Source organism: Botrytis sinoallii (assembly GCF_014898435.1).
Source record: "Botrytis sinoallii strain Bc 23 chromosome Unknown BSIN_022, whole genome shotgun sequence".
Classification (NCBI taxonomy): domain Eukaryota; kingdom Fungi; phylum Ascomycota; class Leotiomycetes; order Helotiales; family Sclerotiniaceae; genus Botrytis; species Botrytis sinoallii.
This window is the reverse complement of record NW_024066049.1, coordinates 406,605-420,343: the sequence shown is the minus strand read 5'-3', so window position 1 is coordinate 420,343 and position 13,739 is coordinate 406,605. Positions and strand designations below refer to the sequence as shown.

Below are 13,739 nucleotides of genomic sequence, written 5' to 3'. Positions count from 1 at the left end.
TTGAACAAAGAATTCCTACCCTACCTACCTACCTACCTACCTACCTACGCTACCATAAAACCATTAATCAATTCAATCAACTCCTATCCCCCATCTCCCATCTCGTTTCTTTCATCCCCAAGAACCATGCTCTCATCTAAATTCTCAAATTACTTTTCTCCCCTTAATCGACTTTTCCACCACCATTAACACCACCCAATAAACCATCCTTACCACCATCATCTACTCCAAAGAAACCACCTCTTCTCGCACCAATCTTTCCTCTTCCATACATCGTGGCACCTAGGATCATTCCTAGTGCAACCCCGAAACTAAGGAATGGATGTCCTGAAATCGCACCTCTAACATTGAAGAATGCTTTTTCAAATGAACCCACTGTACTCTTTGGTTTAATAACTGGAGGGTTCACGACAACCTTAGGAATGGTTTCCAAAATTGAAGTACGAGAAGGAATGATATAGTTCCCGGTGATTGTTGTATCCCAGTAGCGTCGATTCTATTTGAAGCGTCAGTATACCACAATAAGAATGGAGATGATCGAAGAAAAACAACGGAGTGAATACTTACATCTTCATCATTAATGATGACCTTTTCACCGTCACTCTTAACTTCAATACCATATGTACTTCTAATCCATCTTTCCCAGAAAACTCCATCAACCCAAGCGAATCCAACCTCCTTTTGATCAGATTTATCCATATTAATTCTGATACTCTTAGCAGCTCTCAAAGCTCTTTGATCATTTCGATCTTCTGCTTCTTCTAATCTGAGTTGCTTTGCATCTCTCAACTCTTGACGTTCACGTTGATAATTGATAATTTGTTTATCCATCCATTCCAACGCAGCTTGCTTCAATTCTTTCTTAGCCATTTCAAAATCGTGTTCGCGGTCTCGAGAAAGAATTGCAAGGACAACAATTTTACCATCCATAATTTCGCGAGAATTGGAAGCTGTAAGTTCTGGCACGACAGGTAACCAAACTGATTGCATCCAATGAAGAACCTTTCTGAAATCGCGCATGTCTTGAGGTGCGAGTGCTGTGTAATAAGTTGGTCTACCATCTCGGGATACCAATAAACGAGGCCAAGTTGTAATCTTGTATCGATCAGCAAGAGTAGCACTGTTGGTTTTGACAAGTTTGGCGTGTCCGATCAAACTCAAAGTCAATCTTTCCAATGCAGCGAAATCTTCGCTTGTAGTAGCATGATCGTAAAAGTAAACAAAGATGACATCTTCTTTCTCCTCTAATTCCTTGAACTCAGCCGCATCGATATCCTTAACACCATCTCCGATATCAACGGCCTTGTTGGCAAAGGTAACAAAATCACCCAATCCTCTAAGTCCTTCATATTCGACGCGTTCTCCGCCGCGGAAGAAATGAATGGTGGGATATCCTCGAACGTGGACGTCCTTGCACAATCTAGACTCTGCTTCACAATTGACTTCTCCGATGTTTAGTTTCCCTTTCATTTCCTTTGCCAATTGAGCCCAATTAGGAGCCATAGCTTGACAATGATGACACCATGGGGCGTAAAACTTGATAAACCAAGGATCCTGTGACATAGTAACCAAATTTTGAAAGCTCTCGGCTGTAAGGGATACGGATGTACCGAGTGGGTTCGCAGTTTGAGTAGGTTTTGAAGGCTTATTCTCAATTGGTGTGGCTTTAAGGACAGGCTTAGTGGTGATTTTGGCAACTTCAGGTTTCGTTTCCTTGACGGCGTCCTTAACACTGTCCTTGACATTTTCGGCAGTATCCTTGACGGCATCCTTTACTGGAGCAACAGCGTCTGCGACCTTATCTGCTACTTTCTCAGCTCCTGTCTCTGGCTTTTGCGCGGATCCTTCGGATGCCTTTTCTGTAGATTTTTCGGATGTCTTTTCGGATGATTTATCAGATGACTTATCGGATTCTTTGTCTGTCGACTTCTCGTTTGTCTTTTCCGTCTCCTTTGAAGCAGCTGCTCCGGGCTGATAATCTGGACTTTGTGTTGCACGTTCTTCTGGGTACTTTGGTCCACCAATTGGTCTAGAGCCTGGTCTGATAGATTCTAAATTATCCTCGATGAAAGCACCCAACTTTTCCATATCTTTAGGTCCAACAAATCGTTTGGCTTCTTCACCATCCTTATATAAAATAAATGTTGGGAAAGAAGTTACGCCATGGTCTGTACAGGCAGTTCCAAACGCGATACAATCAAGAGAACCGAAATGGTAGTTGTAATAGGCGGTGAAAGTATTCATTGAAGTCGATGCGGTATCGTCAGCTCCCGATTTGACAGGTTTCGAAGTATAATAGAATTCGTAGAGAGTTTGCCATGTTGGCGCAATGTGTATACAATGCGGGCAATAAGGTCTAGAACCGTGGTGAGCATAGTGATCTCCCCAACGAGTTGAGAGGATAAATTCTCACGAGTGATGCTTAACAAACCAATAACCTTCCGCGACAGTCTGATTAAATAGTTCTCCATCTATATCGGGTAGAGGGGGGACTTGAACTCCATTAAATGTTGTTGGTTGTGGTACATCAGCAGCTTCCTCTTCACCAGGTAAATCGGGAGAGGAATTCTCTACTGATTGTTCTCCAGTCTGTGCCAATACTACAGAAGCAAGGACAGTCGATAATAACGAGACCGAAAGAAAACGCATATTGAAGGACGAAGTTAGGGGGCTATCTACACCCTGAAATCAAAAGATTAATGCGGGTCGCGACGAATCCGCCAAAGAAGGTAAGAAGGAGAGGTTCGTTGTCCTCAATTAATTTGAAATATGACCGTCAATATATCGCATAAGTATCGTAAACTCAAGAATCGTCTTGAGAAATCGTTATGTATCGTGGGGGATAAAAAGAGTGAAGTGATGTGAAGAAAGGATCTCGACTCTCATCTTCTTTCATTTACTCCATACAAATTGATGGAACACAGTTGCACCATTAGCGTTGTTCGCTAACAGATTGAATCCTTGTAATTTCTTTTTTTGGACGAAATTGCACGTGATTATGGATCCTTCCTCCTATCACTTTTTAGGTACGGGGTATCTAGTTTAATCACGAGTGAGCAATTACTAGGTAGTCATGAACATTCAAGAAAGTTCAATATAAAGTGTTTTCTAAACACTACAATCGATCTCTTGAAGTGGCGACTTGACTTGCCATCCACTTCATTTCGAGCACGAATTATGATATAAATTGTCATTGAACAAAGAAAAGTCCTACCTACGCAGACATAGGTATCTATCCAATCAATGGCCATAGATCAACATCAAAGTCAAGGTTCAGGTGAACTTACTCAGAAGAAACGTAAAGTAGACGATATTACTAATGATAATGATAATACTAACACAAAAATTGCACGGAGGGGTATAGATAGATCGATATCACCACCTCCATTACGAAGACGTAGGACAGGAAGTCCCAAGCCGGTGATGCTTGAGGACAAAGAAAATCCTAACCAGAAAGAAGTCGATCAAAAGCCAGTTGAATTCTCTGAGAAAATTTCAATGGATGGCAAATACTCAGTGCTAGAACATACAAAGCGAGAGGTGGTGAAGTCGCCATTCCAGCTTACAATAATTCGAGATCTACCGGCTTCATCCAATGTGGACGCTGTATCGCTAAAAGATATTCTTGGTGATCCCTTGATATCAGAATGTTGGGAGTTCAATTATTTACATAACCTTGACTTTCTCATGGAACAATTTGATGAGAATGTACGGAATCTCGTCAGAGTTAACGTGATTCATGGGTTTTGGAAAAGGGAGGATCAATCCAGACTCAATCTTGTGGTACGCTGATTTCTTTCTTCCTTGGCTGAATTGGATGACGCTCCGCTGGGCCACTGCCGTGGAGGCTTTTTCGCTTCGCTCCACAATAATACAGCAACTCTGTTCCTTTTGCATAATGTTCCTAGTTTCCTCTACCCCTACATTTATCATGTGCTTCTTTCTCTCGGTCTTAGTGCTATGTCGAGGCTTGAAGGTTCAGAGAACAACATTTCTGATACATATCGATGCTGCCCCCGCACGGAATTGAAATCATGCTGATGAATTTCAGGAACAAGCTTTGAAATATCCTAATATCAAGCTTCTCACAGCTTACATGCCTGAGATGTTCGGGACCCATCATTCTAAGGTATTACACCCCTAACAGATCTACAACTAAGCCCCCAGTTACTAACGTGAATAGATGCTCATTCTTTTCCGACACGACTTCACTGCTCAAATCATAATTCATACAGCCAATATGATACCATTTGACTGGAAAAACATGACCCAAGCTCTATGGAAATCACCCCATCTTCCTCTTCTCGTCCCGGAGAAGCCAACCCCAATTGAACCCTTCAAAATAGGCTCAGGTACAGAATTCAAGTTAGATATTCTCAACTACCTACGAGCTTATGATACCAAAAGAATCATTTGCAAACCATTAGTCGAACAACTGCTCAAATACGATTTCTCTGAAATAAAAGCAGCCTTAATAGGCAGTGTTCCAGGAAAACAAAGAATCGAGCTCTCTCCATCACAAACTGCATGGGGCTGGGCCGGTCTCACCAACGTTCTTAAAACCGTCCCATGCTACCACGATACTCAACCAGAAATAGTGATTCAAATTTCCTCCATAGCATCTCTAGGCCCAACAGATAAGTGGTTAACACACTTTCTCAAAGCCCTCAACACATCCAAATCTCCGAGGAAACCCCATCCAAAATTCAAAATAATTTTCCCGACCGCAGATGAGGTCAGAAGGAGCATAAATGGTTACGCATCTGGCAATGCTATTCATACCAAGATCCTCACACCAGCTCAAGGAAAACAACTAGCATATCTGAAACCAATGCTTTGTCACTGGGCTGGCGATGGCGCTCAACATTCTTCTTCGTCGTCATTACCATCCAACTCTCCTTCTCAATCTTCTACTCCCTCAGAACCAAAAGTTCAAGAAGCATACCGCAAACGTGCATCCCCTCACATAAAAACCTACATTCGTTTCAATTCAGATACAAGTTCAAATTCCTCATCTCAAAAATCGATAGATTGGATGCTCGTTACTTCAGCCAACCTCTCTAAGCAAGCATGGGGCGAACCACTCAATTCAGCGGGCGAAGTTCGAATCTGTAGTTATGAGATCGGAGTGCTGGTTTGGCCTGACTTATGGGAGGAAGAGCAGAGCGGAAAGAAGGTGAAGATGGTACCGTGTTTTGGGAGCGATACACCTTCTACTTCTTCTTCTGTCTCTTCTTTGGGAATAGCCAATCAAGAGAACTTAGAGGTAGAGGAAGAATATCTAAATAGGAGAAGAGATGTTGACCGAAGGGAGGAGGATCAGGAAGAAAGCAACACGATAATAGTAGGCGCAAGAATGCCCTACGATCTCCCTCTAATTCCATATGGCAAAGACGATATCCCATGGTGTGCGAGTACATCATACAGCGAACCGGATTGGATGGGGAATACGTGGAAAACATGATTGATTGTGTCAGGAGTTTCATTGATTCTTCTCCATTTTCCCCTTTTCATAAATTTTGTTCGTTTAATCTTTGATACAAGACAGTATTCACTATTGACCACGAGACGTTGACGGCGTTTGTAATAGGGAGATTGATGATTATTATGGTTGGAAGAAAGCGGGAATATACGTGCTGGACAGGTAGAAGAATTTGGAGTTTACGCAGCTGGAAAATTGGTATGCATATCTAGACACACACCTAGAGGAGATGTGGGTTTGCAGGCTCTTTGGCTTGGATTTTGTGATGAGATCATAAGTAGATTCAACGGGGTAGTAATTTCATCACAGAACAGAATGCAGAAATAAATAAATCCGACAGAAGCGACACAAATATATCTTTAAGCATGAAAGTTTGAAACGGTATCAACTGATTTATGCATAATCATACGCTCATTCTTGCTTGCTTGCTTGCTTGCTTGCTTTCTCAAACATAAACATAATCCTCCATCCACTATGCATTTCTATGTCCCTCCGAATCCCTAGCTCAACTATGCAATCCTCGTATATTCTCCATGCATCCCTTCCGCAAAACCAGTACTTCCATTGAAAGTTTAGTTTCCTCCAACAGCCTCAGGAACCTTATCGGCATCATATCCACACTTCTCCTTTAATTCCTCGATCTTGGCAACGTATTTCTCTTTAGCTTCATCGGCTGTGATGCCGGAATCGACCTTTTCTTGCCACGCCTTCTTCTTGGCTTTGCCCTGTTGTTGGGAGGGGTGTTAGATTGTGAGGATTTGGTTGGGAAAGAGGGATGAAGAGGGGGAGGTGGAAGTGATGGGGGAAAGAGAAGAGAAGAGAGGGAAATTAAGAACGAACCTTGATGTCGAACATTCCTGGAGCCTCAGCTTTGGAGATGTCGTCATCGATGGCTACTTTGTATAAACCTATTTGGTGCATCTTGTGTTAGCATGTTTCCATTCGCTTTCTGCTATGCTACTATGTATCTGTGCTTATCATCCTTTCGTTGCGATTCATCATCCACCAGCTTCGAATCAAGCTTTCGATCACAACTATGTTTTTCCCAAGCCTCGGTTCTGTACCAAATCTGCGGAGCTGAAAGAGAGTAGAGCGGGAGCAAAAAAAACACATACTGTAAATCTCGAGTAAATCATCAGATCCAGGCTTACTAGTAAGCTTCTTGGAATCGACAACTGCGGTATCAAAGGCGGACATTGTGAATGATTTGTGTGATTATTCGTTCGAGGGACTGTATGTGTAGATAAACAAGGAATTATCAGCAAATCATCTTATAATTTTCCGCAGATATATTTGGCAGGACGATTTATTTTCTCTTTGAGTGATGAAAATGAACGGTGTATGAAAGCGGGAGGACTTACGATATTGTATGAGGATTCAGTGATGAAATGGAAGATGGTTGAGTAAACCTTGGAAGAAAGGGATATGGCGGGGTGAGGGGAGCTTTGCTGGTGGGGCATCGGCTATTTGAACTATACCGACGTGGCGTTTAGCGCGATAGGCGCGTGATATCTGTGATTTGGATGGGGAAGGAGGATGATTTGATATGTTTCATATTTTGTAGATTATGTCTTATAATGCTGGTTACAAGAGGCGGAGCTAGGGGTTCAGCCTTATTGAGATTGGATGGGTTTTTTTCTTATTAAAATACTGTTTATTGGTTTCTATTATGTCTTGTTCCATATGGGATTCGTGTTTCCATTAACAACCGCGAGCTCCTCCTTTCCTCTTATAATATCATATATCCTATCAGGACCCGTCTCTTGCACCGTAATAATACTTAATTAGCAAGAAAATCAATAGCGGTAATCACAGCACTATTAATACTATCAAAAGCGGCTTCAATCATGTGTGGCAATGACTCCTCCTCAGATGGCTTCTCAATCAAGACTTTTTCGAAAGCTTGAAAATCATTCTTCATCACTTCCAATCTCGCGATCACGCTCCCCAGAAGATCATTCGACGCAAAGTCCGATTTCTTCGGTTTCAAGTCATCCATCAGTCGGACGATATAAGAACGTAAGCTTTGACTTATCAGCTGCACAATTTCATGCAACTCGGATGGTCCAGATGGGACCAGGACAATGGTATCCGCGATTGCCTTTTGAGTTCCATTGTGAACAGTAGTGAAGCCGGCGTCTATGAGAGTGTAATTACCAATGGAGCCATCATAGTAATATATTTCTTTGTTGAAACTGCTTACGTCCACAGTGAGAGATTGGACGTCGAGATTAACGCTGGCTGAGACGGAGAGGGCAATTGTAGCAAGATAGCAGATGAAAGTTTTGATGAATAATCCCATGATTGTGGTTTTCCTCTTGCAAAATGCAAAAGCTAGAGGATTGTATTGATAATGATTTTTGGAGAATGCAGATATAGAAATTCATAGGTCGTGCAAAATATGGAGATTGTATTGTCGTACTTATAGTCGCCTTTTATAATTAGTTGGTATCTAGGTAAGACTTATCAATAGTTGCCAAAACATAAATCTTCGAGATCTGCGGAACTAACAAATCTCAATTATCCAGTCTTTACTTGAAGTTTACACTTGTAGATTTGTAGTAAGATCAAAGTCAAACCCGTTTTCACATTCCATAGAAAGTTCCCCTTTATTACCTGGAAATAGATCGCCAATTTGCTGGTGTATCATCTTAATCTTAAGAAGGTCGGTCTTGTATCAAAACCGTATCGACTTCATTCAAACAATCTTACCTGCCTGTTCTCGTTGCCAATCTTGCTAATGGATATGTCTGATCATGACCATCTGTTCAAAGCAGAGATATTGAACTCCTGGGAATCTTTAGGACTCCTGGATGAATTGTAATTCACCATTCCTCATGTCGTTTGAATATCAATCATACGAGTAAATTCGCCTGAAGCCTCCAGACAAACTTTTGAATGTATGGCCATGAAAGAACAATTGATCCCCTTGAAAATCCTTGAAACCCTTGAAAACCGTTCGAGTTACTCAAAGTGATCTCGACTTCGAGAAATATAATTCTTGGTACAGCTGAGTCATTTATCAAAGTTCGAACGCAAAATGTGAATGTTGAATAGTTATTATACTTATACAGCTCAAATTGTATAGTTATAGAATATCAAATTGAATATCAAATTGAATATCAAATTGAATATCAAATTGAATATCAAATTGAATATCAAATTGAATATCAAATTGAATATCAAATTGAATATCAAATTAAAGTTGCAGTCATACAAAGTTTTGCCCAGGTAACCAACCAACCTATCGCCTAAAAAGTAACGCGAGCCGCATTTGCTGGCATTGAGGGGCAGACCGCAGGCCGCAGACCGAGTTCTTCTTCCCAAAGTTAAAACCCTTTCAATTCAAATTTTGTGAACAGAAAAAGATTTACATAAAATTAATCGCAAAATGGCTACACCTTCAAACACTGGAGCTGATCCAGCTTCAGCATCCTTCGAAATTCGAGATCATTTAAAATCGACCAATTCCAAATCCGATATGGTTGAAGAAAATCATAACTCCCCAGCTCCCACTTCAACGACAGAGGGGGAGAACGATAATTCACAAAGAGATGATGCTGCTACTATGGCTGCAAGTGAAGAATTAAAGCACACAAGCATTTCAGACAAGCTTCCGTTGCCTACAGAAACACCTTCGCAGATACCACAATCAGAAACTCAAACAGAAGATAAGGATATGTCCGGTACAGACAAAGAGACCACGCCCGAGGCTGAGTCGATTGATGCGCAAGATGAGGAAATGAGAGATAGAGTTTCTTCGCCCAAAAAGAAGCGTGGCAGAGATCAAGATGACGATACAAATCAGGCGGAAGACGATAGTGCGAGAAACAATGGGATTACTAGTGAAGGAAGTTTAAATGGGAGTCGAACGATGAGATCAGGTCCAGAAAAGAAGAGACCTAGAGATACTTCACAAGAACCATCCAGAATATCAGATAAAGTTTTAGCAAAGGTAGATCTACTTTTATTCAATGTCGTGCCCCTAAAGTATTTAAAAGTTTGCTAATACGCCCTCTCAGGAGAGAAGCCAGAACGAGGCATCGAAGACTACCGAAACATCAAAATCATCCACCGAGAATCCTATCAAGTCAACATTTGGAAGTACATCTGGTGATAAATTTGCAAGCTCAGGATTTGGCGCTTTAGCATCTGCTAGTACTTCTCCATTTGGCACAATCGGCGCATCTACACCTAGCGTTTTTGGTTCGGGGGCAAAATCACCACATTCAGGATTTGGATCTTTTGCCTCTGCCAAACCAGCAAGCTCCACACCTACATCCTCGATCTCAAGCTCCTCGGCAGAAAAATCTACATCTGGATTTGGAAGCACATTCGGTGGCGGTGCCACATCAGGTTTTGGTGGACTAGCATCAGGGAGTGTATTTGGCAGTGGATTAAAAAATGGATTTGCTGGTGGATCTGGACCAAAGCTTTCGAGCTTTGCAGCTCCGGGCAAAGACAATGCTGGATTAGGCAGCAAGCCAGCCAAACCCTTTGGTGCTCCAGCTAGTGATGCCGAGGACTCTGACGATGACGAAGACGATAGCGATGATGGTGCTGAGGGCGATGAAGAGGAAGGAGGGGAGAGGGCAGTTGTTGAGGAAAAGAAAAAGACTAAGAAAGGTAAAAATTTGATTCTGCGATTGTGATATGTTCTTGTTTCTAATCATAATCTAGTCCACATTGACGACGGCGAAGCCGACGAAGCAACCATATTACAGATTCGAGCTAAATTGTTCGCAATGGGATCCAAGGAGCTAGGTTGGAAGGAAAGAGGAGTCGGCACTCTGAAAATTAATGCACCAAAATCATGCGTCGATTTCGACGACAACGGTCATGCAATTCCTGGCAGTTTCGATTCATCAATGCTAGAAGGAAATAGTGTACGATTGGTCATGCGACAAGAAAATACTCACAGAGTTATTCTGAATACTGTAGTACTGAAAGCTATGGAATTTAAACCCAAACCCTCAACTACTTCGGCACAGGTTTTATTCACGGCTTTTGAAGGAGAAACGGAGGCCAAACCTATTAATATGATTCTCAAGGTTAGTACTCTCTCTGCATGTGTTTTTGTATGAGGCGTAATTTCTAATTTCCTTGGGGATGGACAGATGAACGAAAACAATTACAAATTATTTACAAACGAAATCGAAAACATCCAACACGAGCTATAAGCTTAAAACATTATACAACAACAGACCAACCGATACACAACATCACCTTGATCAAATCCCAGATCTTTATCTTCACAATAATGAGGATGAGTATTATGGGGGGTATCGTTTCCTATCATGCATAAGGTTATGCTTTCCGGCCGAGTCGGTCGATTTGCTTGGGAGGAGAACTTTTAGAATAAAGCGAATATGGATGGATGGAGGCATGGATACGATACGATAAGAATTCTAAGGTAGTCATAATTCTACAACGTCGTTGTCTTCACTCGTTTTTGAGAGGGTGGAGTGGAGTAATAATATACCAGGCATTGCCTATTTTCTTTACCTAATCGTTTTCTTCTTCTTTCCTTTCAAGCTTTCGAATCAATTTTGTGAGTGATGGCGAGATTTTAAGGGCGATGCCTTTCTTGGGACGCTTGGGCTTCATCTGGTTGATGAGAATTGCATAGCGAATGGGGGTGGGTGATCTTGAGGATTTTGGGGGTTGTGATTTTGGAGAGGGGGCGGCAAGGGCAGGCAAAATTCGGGGCGAACGGACTTGCATTTTGGAGGGAGAGAAGATACGAATGGAGAAAGATTGGAGGATTGAGGATTGGACCTTCTTTATAATTAGGTTGGGTAGGTATATTGACATGAGAATATAATGGATTTTTATGTTCGTATGTTATTATGCTGGATTGTGATGGATTGTTTGTGTTGGGTTTTGTGATTTGATTGGTCTTGTGAGGTGGAGTGAAGTGATGGAGTGAGGTGAGAGATGGATGGATGGATGGATAGATAGATGAAGGAATCTTGCAGGAAAGTATAAGATGGAGTCATGTCGTAGGTATATATTTGTATCCAGAGAGGCTTTCGGTGAAAGTGAGAAGTGAGGAGACGCGGAAGAAAACGGAGGGAGAACGAATTGGCGAAGGTGATGGTGAAACATGGAGAGGTAGAGATAGGGAAAAGAGGAGAGAGAAGGGGGCTAGGGGCAGAAAAGGCGGAGGGACAAGGAAAGGAGTATTTAGTGATACTATATCGGTGAACATGGGAGTAGAGTAAATGACTTAGTAGTCTTTACCTATTACTATTTTGGAGGGGGTTTGTTTCTGTATTGAAGATACCTTATGAGTTTAAATCTGGGTTTTGGAGGGGTGTTGATGTGCCTGTTGATATAAAGGGTCTTCGATCTCGTTTCTTATTGGAATTCAGCTGTTGGTGAGGTTTGAGTATTGTTTTTGATCGGTCTATCTTGCTATTGTTCTTTACTTAGTGGTCATATGATATCCAAATGGCAACTTATTTTTATACTTCTGGTGTTTTATCACGTGGCAGGGATTTGTTCCCGATGTAGTTGAAAATCATTCATCTGTGAAGTTACTCAAGATTCGACATGGGATCTTCAAATTACAAATCCTGTGGATCAAATCTATGATCTATTCTGACGTGCCAGTAAGCATTACTTCTACTTTGGGTATGTCGATTTGTGTACTATAACGCGGGGTATTTTCTTTCGAGTCGATGTAGCATATATTTCATTCTTCGCAAACTTCCCGCTAGCATCTACCGACTAATTAAAGTCTAAAGCCCCTTTTCCCATTGGCAATAGACTTACACTTACTTTCAACATGATACAGCGATGTACATACTGTGCCAATCTTTCTCTGGCTCACCTTATCGACCTCGCAAAGATAGACTTCAAAGGTCATGTCTTTCCGAATCAACCGACGACGGGAGATTTGATGGGTCCGTTTGCTTGGACTTCGTCGCTGGCGAATCCGGATGATTCACCAAAGGAAAAAAAGCCAATGGCTTTTTATCCACATCACAAGTGTTTTCAAGATCTTGTGAAGTCCGCAGAGATGGGGTGTGATCTGTGTGAAGTGATATTGACCTGTTTGAAGAAGCGCATTCCAGGGGAGGACAAAGAAAGCCAAGGAGATAACTCGGACGAGATTTACTGGACAGATTTCAGCCGTCGTCGGGAGACTGATATTAAGATCTCGATTAATAGTAGTCATGTGTATCCAGATGCTACCCTTGATGAAGTACAAATGTTTGATACTATCTCCGTTCACATTGGTAATATCGGAGATTTTCAGATCTGACATCAAGAATCATGGGCACTCTTTCGCGGTCCCTAAGCAACGTTTGACGGTTGTCACAAACGCGGTACGTTACTCTCGAATGTATCTGAGCTGACGGCAGCTAGTGTCTGCAGAAGCTAATCTATCATTGCCTCATTCATAGACTCTCCAATTAAATTGAAAGGTTTCCAGATAGGAAGTGCCGAAATCAATCCTGATCTTGGGTCTAAACTGAATTTCGATATTACGAGGGCTTGGCTCAGAGAATGCCTAGAGTGTCATGATTGTCACAATACCAATTTACCACAGCTTCCCACTCGCGTGATTGATGTTACGCCTAACCAGACAAGAATCATTCATTCAAATGGAATCATGGCCAACTATATTGCGTTGAGTCACTGTTGGGGTGGTCCGATACCCACTTCATCAACGACAGCAACACTACGACAATACCAAAACGAGCTTCCTTTTCAATTGTTGCCTGCGAATTTTCGAGATGCCATAACTATCACTAGAGAGCTAGGAGTCAATATCTCTGGATTGACTCTCTGTGTATCATCCAAGACTCTAAACATGACTGGGAACAAGAATCTCAGAAGATGGGAACAGTGTATCGAGATGCATTGGTCACAATATATGCAATGTCATCAGAGGCCAGCACTGGAGGTATCATTTCAAATCTTGCATATGAGCCAGTTGAAAAGCCATCCACCAATTTGACTTTTACTGATGATAATGGAATGGAGGTAACCGTCAGAGTGGAACCTGCAGATAGGGATGTTTATGACGAAGACTTACATCGTCTGGCAGAATCTTCTCCGCTAAGTAGTAGAGGCTGGACATTTCAAGAATCCGTATTATCTCCTCGTCACATCTACTACGGAAAAAAACAAATATACTGGGGATGTACACAGGGATTTCACGATCTTAAAGGAATGCCCCTGGATACAGATTTCCACAAGAAGAGCACATAAATCGTTTGTTACCAGTTCTTCATTCCACCACACA

At 41.8% G+C, this 13,739-nt stretch overlaps 6 protein-coding genes across 6 annotated transcripts; 3 read left to right on the top strand and 3 right to left on the bottom strand.

Annotated features, from left to right (window-relative positions):
* Positions 1-163: 163 nt before the first annotated feature.
* Positions 164-2,649, bottom strand: EAF02_009831 (uncharacterized protein; the record flags this gene model as incomplete). The annotated part of the gene is made up of 3 exons (XM_038905879.1): positions 164-496; positions 568-2,356; positions 2,414-2,649. 3 exons carry the CDS (start codon positions 2,647-2,649, stop codon positions 164-166), a joined length of 2,358 nt encoding a protein of 785 aa, XP_038754302.1.
* Positions 2,650-3,243: 594 nt separating this feature from the next.
* EAF02_009830 (uncharacterized protein) lies at positions 3,244-5,464 on the top strand (the record flags this gene model as incomplete). Its single annotated transcript, XM_038905878.1, has 3 exons — positions 3,244-3,783; positions 4,052-4,129; positions 4,184-5,464. The coding sequence occupies 3 exons, from the start codon at positions 3,244-3,246 to the stop codon at positions 5,462-5,464; spliced, it is 1,899 nt and encodes a 632-aa protein (XP_038754301.1).
* A 350-nt stretch (positions 5,465-5,814) lies between these two features.
* Positions 5,815-6,907, bottom strand: EAF02_009829 (uncharacterized protein). The gene is made up of 4 exons (XM_038905877.1): positions 6,844-6,907; positions 6,598-6,713; positions 6,323-6,390; positions 5,815-6,207 (listed from the first exon to the last, which is right to left on the bottom strand). Exons 2-4 carry the CDS (start codon positions 6,677-6,679, stop codon positions 6,055-6,057), a joined length of 303 nt encoding a protein of 100 aa, XP_038754300.1. The 5' UTR covers positions 6,680-6,713; positions 6,844-6,907; the 3' UTR covers positions 5,815-6,054.
* A 355-nt stretch (positions 6,908-7,262) lies between these two features.
* On the bottom strand, positions 7,263-7,784 carry EAF02_009828 (uncharacterized protein; the record flags this gene model as incomplete). Its single annotated transcript, XM_038905876.1, has 1 exon — positions 7,263-7,784. One exon carries the CDS (start codon positions 7,782-7,784, stop codon positions 7,263-7,265), a length of 522 nt encoding a protein of 173 aa, XP_038754299.1.
* Positions 7,785-8,873: 1,089 nt separating this feature from the next.
* On the top strand, positions 8,874-10,662 carry EAF02_009827 (uncharacterized protein; the record flags this gene model as incomplete). Its single annotated transcript, XM_038905875.1, has 4 exons — positions 8,874-9,437; positions 9,505-10,108; positions 10,163-10,533; positions 10,600-10,662. The coding sequence occupies 4 exons, from the start codon at positions 8,874-8,876 to the stop codon at positions 10,660-10,662; spliced, it is 1,602 nt and encodes a 533-aa protein (XP_038754298.1).
* Positions 10,663-12,272: 1,610 nt separating this feature from the next.
* On the top strand, positions 12,273-13,705 carry EAF02_009826 (uncharacterized protein; the record flags this gene model as incomplete). Its single annotated transcript, XM_038905874.1, has 4 exons — positions 12,273-12,700; positions 12,747-12,816; positions 12,924-13,283; positions 13,328-13,705. 4 exons carry the CDS (start codon positions 12,273-12,275, stop codon positions 13,703-13,705), a joined length of 1,236 nt encoding a protein of 411 aa, XP_038754297.1.
* Between the last annotated feature and the right edge of the window lie 34 nt (positions 13,706-13,739).